The following is a 10641-nucleotide window of genomic DNA, read 5'->3' on the forward strand; positions in this document are numbered from 1 at the left end:
TCTCTCTCTTTCTTCTTTCCTTCCTTCCCTCCTTCCTCTTCTTTTCTAGACATGGTTTCTTTATGTAGCCCTGACTGCACTGGAACTCTCTCTGTAGACCATGCTGGTTTTAAACTCAGAAATCTGCCTGCCTCTGCCCAAGTGCTTTAATTAACTTCTCAAGTGCTGAGATTAAACGACGTGGGCCACCACAGCCTGGCTGATTTTACTTTCTTAACAACAGAACAATATTTCAGTGTATAAATATAGCACACTTTTATTATCCATTCACCAGTTGATGGACTGGAGAGCATTTTTTCTTAACATATAGCCTTCCACTTAGAATGGAACCTAGACTTCAACTTCTTTACAGAATGAATTCGCATGGAAAACTACCCAGGTATGCTTCACTAGGAAAGCACAGGAAGCCATCCAAAGATTCTTGCCCCAGTTAATTGTCTCTAGCAGAAATACTTTAAATTGGGAGTATGAAAGATTCCAGCTACAATGATGAAATGGATTCAGCTCTGGAGAAAACCAGCATTACGGGGAACAGGGAAGGGTCTTTAAACAACTTTATCATTTTTTGAGACTAGTGGGCACTGGTTGCTCAGTGGCTGAGAAGATGCTCTGAAGACTTTTCTCCCTAAGAAAGAACAGCATCATCAATTGGTTGGGTCGCACATTTCAAGTGAGAAGGATAAAGAGCTAGGGCAGCGGTCCTCAAACTGTGGGTTGAGACCCCTCTGGGGGTCAAACAACCCATTTACAGGGGTCTCCTAAGGCTGTCGGAAATATCAGCTATCTATATTACAATTCATAACAGTAGCAGAATTACACTGATAAAGTAACAATGAAATAATTTTATGGTTGGGGGTCACTACAACATGAGGAGGTATATTAAAGGGTCTCACACAGCGTTAGGAAGGCTGAGGACCACTGAGCTTGAGGGAGGTGGGCTGAGGGGTCAATGGGTCAGCATCCTGAGCGTACTGTGTGGCTGATCAGCACTATTGTGAGTCAGGTTCCCAAAAGCTCCCAAGTCTGTCCATCCTGGGGGCTGGGTCCAGTGGGAGTTGGCTGTTTAGAAAGTTGCTGTTTCTTTAAAACAAAACAAACAAAACCCCTCTTATTGTCTCTCTGTCATCATGCTTTGTTATTTCAATTTCCTTTTCCCTCAGTATGCTCACTTTTCTGTCATCAATTCCACTCCATAAATCTATGCTTTCCTGAACTTTGATGGGCACCTAGCAGATGTTCGCTTGGCAAATTTTCTCCATTCTGGGAGTGGCAAATTTTCTCCATTCTGGGAGTGAGCTCCTTCTCAGCCTTCTGTGTGCTATCGATTCCCCATCCCCATCGCTAACTCTTTCTCTGTTATTCTTATGCTGTTTATCATCTTTAAATCAAGAGAGGTGAATGTCAGCCAGGTTGGTCCTGCCAGGTTCTATGTGCTGTCTGCCAGCATGCTGTCTGAATCCTCGCAGAAGCTAGAAAACCAGGGAAGATGGAAACATTTGTACTTGCTCATGTTACTTTGTGTGTGAATTCTTCTTGGGGTCCGCTGCCTTGCTGACTTCCTGTTGACTATGGTGCAGAGCTTGGGGTTCCCCTCTTGCTGCTGGTCTGTGCCTGCTGGGGGAGATTCTGAGTGGTGTTTTCTTTCTCAGGTGAAGTGTGATCTCAGCTGGAGTCTGCTTCCCAGGGCCTGGTCACCAGAGGTTTTTTGCGCCTTACTTCTCTTGATACTCTGCTTTCCTGGAAGGAAGAGTGGTTAAAAATAGTGGAATAAGCCATTCCTAGGCATTTCAGTTGTCTTGATTAGAAGGTTTCAGCCACAAGGGCTGCATAGGTGGTATTTATAATAGAAATGGAAGCTTGTTAGAGTAAAGATGTGGCTCACTTTCCAGTTTAGTTGTTCTTGTGTTTAGAGCTTCTGTGTCATTGGCCACTCCAGAAGTCGTCTGCTTGGTAAAGCTTGTCATCAAATCCAGGTCCCGCATCCTCAAGCCATTTAACCTGAGACAAGCACACTGTGTTTGCAGAGAACTTTCCAGAGTGTGCCTCAAAGTGCTTTTCCTCTCTTCTGGAAAGCATATGAATTACCACACCTTGCACTTGTTCACACCTATGTACAGCAATCCTTCTACACAAGCATATGGATGTCTTTTTCATTATACCACATTGTTCTCAAAAATGTTAAATTGCATTCTGGTGTGTGACAGGGTGGAAGCCTATGGCCAAGTTGCATTTTTGCTTCTTTTAAAGCAATATGTTTTATTTTCTCAAAGCTTTCCTAGTTTTTTTTTTTTTAAATAAAAACTTAGACTGGCGTATGTTGTATTTCCTTTTTTTGCTTTTCACTTTTTGGTCTGATTTTTAAAAATCTGTTCTCACTTGCTTATCTGGATTTTCCTTTGCCTACAAAAATTTTATTTTTATTAAAGCTGCTTTTATTTACCTGCCCCTGGAAGCTGTTACAGGAAGGTGGTAACTTCTGGTTTTACTAGTTATAATTCCCCTCATTATTATTTTTCCCATTTTGACCTTTGCTCTTAGGTTTGGGGATTAAGATGGGTCCTAACAAAACATTTGTTCTAAATTTCTGGTAGACTCTTTATTCTCTGAGATAAGTCAAAATGTTTTTAAAATTTGAATTTTCCCCAATTTGCTTTTCCAACCAAGATCCCAGTTTAGCAGTGTCTGAGCTTCTGAGAGGGAGTTAGAGAGTTGGAAGCTGATGGAGGAAGGTCATTGGTTAAAAAAATAAAGAAACTGCTTGGCTGGCCCTCATAGGTTAAAACATAGGTGGGAGGAGTAAACAGAACAGAATGCTGGGAGGAAGAGGAAGTGAGCTCAGACTCGACAGCTCTCCTCTCGGGGGCAGATGCCTCAGAGAGACGCCATGCTCCCATCTCCAGGGCGGACACCATGCTCCCATCTCAGCTCTGCTCTCTGAGGCACACGTGATGAAGCTCTGACCCAGGATGGACATAGGCTAGAATCTCCCTGGTAAGCCACCTCCTGGGCTACACTAGAAATGGGCTAGTCCAGGTGCGAGAGTTAGCCGAGAAGAGGCTAGATAGAAATGGGCCAAGCAGTGTTTAAAAGAATACAGTGTCCATGTAATTATTTCGGGGCATAAGCTAGCCAGGCGGCTGGGGTGCTGGGGATGCAGCCCTGCTGCTCTTATTACTACAGGAAGCAGACTTAGCTGGGACTGTATTTTGCTCAAGAGTGTCTAATCTTCGTCAACAGCATCCAGGCTCCTTGATGCAATCTTTCTGTTCCTTGGCAGACAGGCATCCCCTGAGTGTGAATGACTGTCAGAACCTCCCGCACCAGCACCTTGTCTTGTGCTGACGGTCCAGTATCATTTGCAATGCTGTGAATACATAGGTGGTGTATGTAATAGTTATGGGAGCTTCTTTCAGTAAAGGTGGGGCTCATGTTCCTGTGCTGCTGTAGTTCATGAGGCTGGTGGTCACCTCCACCCACAGAGACCTTCACAGATCTCTCTCTCTCTCTCTCTCTCTCTCTCTCTCTCTCTCTCTCTCTCTCTCTCTGTTTGTTGGACATTGCCAGGACAATAGAGACTTACCCTTAATTAAATCTTTTCTGGAGTCCATGCTATTGAAATATTTGGATACTTGATATTGGGATAACCAATATTTTTTGCCCAGTTTTAAAGGTTGATTTAGGGATTGTTTTCTTAATTTTGAGACATTTTTATAAACACCAGAAGAGTAGTGTGTAACCTGCCAAGTACTGGTGTTCGGGGGTAACCAAATGTCCTCAGGTTCCAGATTCAAAGAAAAACTTAGTCAAGTAGTTCACCTATTCTCTCTTGCTAATACAAGCTTGTGGATGCTTCGAAATCAGGAAGGTGAGACAGATTGCATAAACCCACGTAGGATGGAGGTATGACAGTGATCTTAAGTGTTCTGCCAAGACTCATCTTGTCTGGGTATCTGTGAGAAACGGAGCCTTTGACTAACAATAATGACAGTAATTACATCAATAGCATCTTACAGAATTTCCAAGAATTTCACAGTCTATCTATTAGCCCTGGCATTTGATCTTTAGATCAACTTCCGAACTTTGTTGCAAGGTGCTCTATTTTATAATCCTCAGGAAAGCCACCTAGCTTACCCGATGTGCATAGACGATGCTTTGTGAGGCAAATGTCAAATCCACATTTGACTCCCAGGTCTGTACTATGTTCTCCTAGTACCATTGGCTACCAAACATTCGGAAGAGGTACTTGTCCTCCACACCCCGGGTACTGTGTTTTGATTGTCTGCAGGCATTGCATTGCCACCTCCCACACTGTCCTTCTCTGTTCCAATTATTTCTATGTAAGGAGAATGTGCCTCTTTCTTCCCTTGGGTGATCTGGAATCCTCAGTTTACCACCCACCCACATTTTTTGACAACTACAGTATTATAGGGGCATTCTTCCTGCCTACCAGTATAATTTACTTACATCTACATTGTCCCTGGTGGTTATAGTAGTACTCCATACCCTCCCATAAGTCTTGAAATATCTGTATGCTGTAAGGCTATGGTTCTCTATAGCCACTGCTGAACAAAGTGCCTTCGACAGAGTCTCAGAGGTGTCTGATGGTGTTTGGTGATGGTCCGTCTTTTCTATATCCAATTAGAGACTAAAAGAGACATATCTGAGAAAAATAAAATTATGAGCAATTTTAGATCTGACATAACAATGAATGAGTACTTCAAAATGTTGGGTGTAGTGAAGGCCTGGATAGAGAATATTTCTGTTCTTATTTTAGTATTTTATAAATTGCTACTTTAACACTATAACTCCCTCCTTTATTGGAATAAAAAATCTTTGAAACTATAAAAATATATACCATCATAGTTTTAGAATTATTCTTTGATTCCTTTATTCTAATGGCTTCATCTTGTCCCCTGTAGGTTACGGTCTTTGGTCAAGCAGTTGGAACGAGGGGAGGCCTCTGTGGTGGATCTGAAGAAGAACCTGGAATATGCAGCGACCGTGCTTGAGTCTGTGTATATCGATGAAACAAGGTAAGTTAGAAAAAAGACTAAGGAAGTAATGGATTTTCTGTCCAATAGTCCTTCACCCTCAGGGCACATCTGGGGTGTGTGGTTCATATCGCCGACTCTGAAACATTAGTTTCTATGTATAGGAAAGAACTGAACAGTTGCTCCCTCAACTAGGAATTACCAACAGAACTTGCTGCATGCACAGTAAAATGGTTTCAGTGCAGAAAGGGCAACTGTTAAAAGCCTGGCAAGATGTATAGTCCCACGGTGATGGCTGCATCATTGTATCAGTCTAAAATGTGTCTTTGAATCCATCATCTGTGTCAGCATCTGGAGGTTCCTGAAGTCCCCAGCATTCCTCCTTCAGCAAACATTTCCTCTTGAATTATACACGTACTAGAGCAATTGCAGGCATGGAAATCGATTTTTGAAAGAAACAGAACTGCTTTCCTTTTGGAAACTATTGAAATGTCGACTGTGAAAGTCTAGTCAGACAGGCTGCTCAGTGTTTGTGATAGCTTGCTTCACCAAACCCAAATCTGAGAGGATTTCACTACAGTCTATGGGTTGTTTGCTTATTTTTTTAATCACTAATTTCATTACTAATTTCAGGAATTTGATACCCCAGTTTCTTCTCCCTTTACCTAAATGAATATATCTCAACACATGACAACAATGGAAAACATCTTTATATTGATGGTCAATTTTACTGCTTGTTTTAAATAGGGCTTCAACAAATGATGTTCAGTAATTTTGGTTCTATTATAACTACTTTTTTTCCTTTCTAGTGCTCTGTCTGACTGAGTGAGTTAGGTAAATCAGAAAAGCACAGGTACAAATGGCTTAAGTCTTTGGGGTTCAAACAAAGAACTGCACTGTTTGGGGAAGTGTCCTTGAATTCAGAAGTTCATGTTTCTCTTATTGAATTAAAGGGGCATCTGTTGTCATCCCTTAAAATCATTTCTTCAATGTACTCTGTTGTGATCTGCGCAATGTTTTTCAGTCTGTAGGTATTTCACCCAATGCTGTCACTGGTTGGGTCTTAGCTTCTTACACATTTTTATACTTGTGTCTCTGGAGGACAGGCCAGTTCCAATTTACTCAAAAGAGACATCACTGTGAACTGTCACAGGCCTTGCCAAAACACTGCTGCCCCTCTGCCTGTGCGTGTCCCATTTGACATCATGTTTTTGTGCCTGTGTTTCAGGTTGGGTGGAGAAGGGCAGCTGTTTCAAACAGATTCAGTCTCTGGCTGTGTGCTTTATCTCCAGGCGACTTCTGGATACAGAGGATGAGCTTAGTGACATTCAGTCAGATGCTGTGCCTTCTGAGGTCCGAGACTGGCTGGCCTCCACCTTCACGCGACAGATGGGGATGATGCTTAGGAGAAGTGATGAGAAGCCCCGGTTCAAGACCATCGTCCACGCAGTGCAAGCTGGGATATTTGTGGAGAGGTAAAGGTGAAACCTATTGTTACTCAAGGGCCAAACCAGTAAAAGGAACACCAGGTGCTAGGACTCTAAGCTTTTCTTTAATGTAGTTTTGATATGCTATTATAAAAACTCAAATTTCTGAGTAGAAACAGGTATTCTAATATCCATGACATCATTAGGACAAGTTTTTCCCTTTGCTCAAAATCCTCATCTTAAGATTTAGATTAAGCTCAGCCTCATTTTTAAAGTCAGAAATCATCTCATCCATGTTTTTCAAATACATGGATATCATCAGAACAAACCAGTAGGTGTTTTGAGGTCAGTGACCCAGGGAGGACAGTTTATTTAAGGGATGTGAGTTCCCTGATGTAGTGATATTTCATTTGTATTTTAATAAATAAACTTGACTGAAGACCAGAGAGTAAAACAGCCCCACTGGTCAGCCTTACAGACAATGGTAACACACACCTTTAATCCCAGTAGCTACACTAGTTTGCCATAGAAACTGGGTGGTGCATGCCTTTAATCCCAGTGGTGCACACCTTTAATCACAGCCCTATAGAGTATTATAAAACCGGAGATGACAGCTCTCAGCTATTGTTCTGAGATTTCTAGAAGCAGGATCACCATTTTGGACTGAGATCGCGATAAGAGTCAGTAGGGCTGGCTGCTTTGCTTTTGGATCTTCAGGTTGAACCCCTATTTTTCTCTCCAAGTTTTTATTAATCGTGCTTCACCCTGTGACATAGTTTGCCAGCTTTTTGACACTGAATTATTCCCTACGAGACATAGAATCATTTCTTCTACTATTCCCTATTATACAGTTCACATTCTAGAAATTCCATGGTAGTGATTTCAAAGTTTACCTGGGATATTTACTTGCTCTGGAGAAGTACTTCCAATGGGTCATCCTCACACATTCTCTATTCACCATCAAGTACAATAATGTACCTCGATTCTCGTCCTGCAGCCAGTGCTGGTAGAGCCCATCATCCCTTTCAGTAATTTAGTGTCCAATATGGAGCACATAAACTTAATTCAGTTTTGCTTCCAGTCCCTTGTGTGTTTGAGATTGCCTTCATTTCTTTTTGACTCATCACTAAGGAAAGACTCTAGAGTCACTTCGGGATTTAAAGTTCCTTAGGCCACCAGAAGACCTGAGTGCTCATCAGTTGTCAGTATGTGTGCAGATCTATGAAGGGCTAACCATCTGTTGTAAGCGATCACATTTTGTTTTCTCCTCCATCTTTGCCAGAATGTATAGGCGGACATCAAACATGGTTGGGTTGAGCTATCCACCAGCTGTTATTGATGCATTAAAGGTAAGACCGATGAAAAGGCTTATGGGATACATGGAAGCGACTGCGGAGTACAGCTAAATTTGTTCTTAGGAAACAATATTTCGTTTCTGCACTTTTCCATTATTCCGACCTTAATCTTTCATTTTTGTTTTTTTATCTGTTCTAATAGTATCACTGTTGCTCAGTCTTTAACCTTCTATTTTTTTTCTTCCAAATTAAACTCTGTGTGGATTTTGGTTTAACACAGTAATCTGCTATGATGAGATTTATGTAGCAGTAGCCACCAGAGATAAGGTGCATTATCACAAATGTATTTAAACTTAGGAAGAAACTTGTTGCTTGTAATTATTTCAATACTCGGTTGTCCACTTCAAGTCCATTTAGTAAGATTAAAAAAAAGACTGAGAAAATTGTAAAAATAATAATAATAAGATGAGAGTTAATTAGAGTTGAGGCTTGGGCAGTGTTCCCAGCACATGGCACAGTCTCAGCAACATTTTATTACAGCATTGCTTACTCCAGAGCCCTCGTCCCTAGAGACATTCTGCTATTTTCCCAAGACCTGCACTGAGCCAGGTGCTGCATGGGAAGTCATTCAAGCATGGTTTTGTTTTAAGCAGGCTGGACCCTGCATGGTAACGCCCAATCAAGCGCACTGGAAGTTATGTAGATGACTTCTAAAGGCCCCCACACAGAAGTGTCCTTGAGGCAGGCTGGGATGGAGTCAGATTCAGGGCTCTGGAGTGTTCCTGGTCTACTTTGGTTGCAGGGTGGGGTTGGCTAGGGCCTGGTGCCTTGTGCTGGTTGATAGTACGTACTGTCTGAATTTAGCATGTGTCCCTTTGTGCACTGGCACCATGGCATTCTGACTGCTGGTATTGTCTTTCTCTGAAACATGCAAGAAATACACTGTGATGAAGTTTTCAGAAGATAAATTACCTATTCGTAGAAGTAAGGGGTGGGCAGTCCTTCTTAAATAGCTTAATGTAGGAAGCAGGCCCAGTGGGGACTTTCTTACTGTATGCTCATGGCTTTCTGTTTCATCCAGAGACAGTCAAGTGGCTGTGTTTACAGGATTCACTTTTCTCTTTGTTCTGTCTGTTTCTCCTCCTCCTTGCATTTTAACAGCAGGAAGGACACTGTGAGGAGTCCCCCGCCCCCATGCAAATGGCCAGCCCATCAGTTTAGTTTACTGTGATGTTTCCCAGCTCACCCGCCCTCAGAACCTCTTCATGAGACCGGCTAATGCCACAGCAAAATTGCCATTGATTTTCATAATTGAACTGAAACACTCAATGTAAATCTCAGGAGCATTAGAAGCCTATTTAAACCTATATCTCTACCTTTGTCATAAACACAAACACAAGTGGATTCACTGATATTGGGCTGTTTATAAGAGTTTATCTTCCAAATTGAAGTTTCTTTTCTACGAATAGCTGAAAACTGAAATGCGGACCAACCTATTATGTGGATAAACTGTTATTTGCCACTGAAGAAAGGGAAACCTAACGAGTCTTCATGGTCATTCTGAGAGAAAGACACTTGAGTTAGTCAGAGCAGGAAACAGCTCCAAATGACTACCCTCCCCATGTCTGCTGATCTGTACATTAACGTCACAGCTTTTGCCCTTGACCCACTTCCTGTTGATCAAGAGAGTTCAGGTCCTGTCTACTAAGTAGTGTCTTTCCAGTTGTCCGCACTCGCCTTTGATGGCCAGAGGACTGAAGTGGGCGGGAGAGCGCAGACATGGTGTCTCTTTTCCTTCTTTGTACCTACTGGGGCAGAGGTTATTTGCACTGAGCTGCTGGCATTTATATGGAAATCACGACTGCTTTTCTCTAGTACAGAAAAATTTCTCAAAGACTGAGAGAATTCAGTTCACTAAAATAACCGTGGTGGCATGTCAAGTTAACCTTTGCAGTTAATGGAAGAACGTGGCATAAAATGACATCTAAGTAAGAGAATAATTAACAACTGCTTATTGGAAGTTTTAAGTGGGCTGTGTGCCACTTTTGGTACCTCTCCACTTGGTGCACATTACCTTCAAATTTCACTTTATCTCTTGCCTATGGGGTAGCGTTCTAGAGACACAGAAGCGATCTGTTCTTCAGAAGAGTGGCTGTCCTGTGGCTCAGGACCAGCCCCTTGGATAATTTTTAAATGGGAAGAAATAAACAGTTTCCTTAGGCCATGCTAACCTGGATGGTCTCCATCTCTCTTGACGGAAATTATTCCTGGTCAACATCTGGTAAAAGTGAAAGCGTGTTTAAGGCACTTAAATTGGGTGCTCATTAAAATGCAACTTCCAGGCTCAGGATCATTCAGAGGCCTACAGCATCCTCAGTATTTTCAGTGAGTCCCTAAATAGCTTGGAAGAAGAATGAAGTTCAAGAATAACAGTTAAGATTTCCTTGAAGCAAAGGCCCATAGAGAACACCCACTCCCCTACTCATTTCCTGGGGCTGTCAGTGTCCTCAGGACTGGACCAGACAGTGGCTGTGACTCATAGGAATCCAATAATAGAACTCAAACAAAGTTTTAGGTTGTGGGTAAATTTTGGTGTCTCTGTCCTGAGTCCTCAATGGGTAATTGAAGGATGAGGCCTGGGTCACAGTGTGGATTCATTGGGCTTACAGGAGTCGTTGGTAGGCAGTGAGGTGACATGATAGGTTGCCGTGAGATTATTAAGTAGTTCTGTTACTGTGTGATTATGGACCCTTTGTTTCTCCCAGGTGTTGTGTGACTCTGGACCCTTTGTCTCTCCCAGGTGTTGTGTGATTCTGGACCCTTTGTTTCTCCCAGGTGTTGTGTGACTCTGGACCCTTTGTCTCTCCCAAGTGTTGTGTGATTCTGGATCCTTTGTCTCTCCCAAGTGTTGTGTGATTCTGGATCCTT

General features: G+C 42.3%; 1 protein-coding gene across 1 annotated transcript in view; it reads left to right on the top strand.

Annotated features, from left to right (window-relative positions):
- Pde1c (phosphodiesterase 1C) overlaps nucleotides 1-10641 on the top strand; it is a 280202-nt gene that overhangs the window by 156400 nt on the left and 113161 nt on the right. Inside the window, exons 3-5 of the mRNA XM_026786001.1 lie at nucleotides 4920-5033; nucleotides 6284-6466; nucleotides 7701-7767. Coding sequence (XP_026641802.1) covers nucleotides 4920-5033; nucleotides 6284-6466; nucleotides 7701-7767 — 364 coding nt within the window. The remainder of the gene's footprint in view (nucleotides 1-4919; nucleotides 5034-6283; nucleotides 6467-7700; nucleotides 7768-10641) is intronic.

This window comes from Microtus ochrogaster, linkage group LG3, assembly GCF_000317375.1.
Source record: "Microtus ochrogaster isolate Prairie Vole_2 linkage group LG3, MicOch1.0, whole genome shotgun sequence".
Lineage (NCBI taxonomy): Eukaryota > Metazoa > Chordata > Mammalia > Rodentia > Cricetidae > Microtus > Microtus ochrogaster.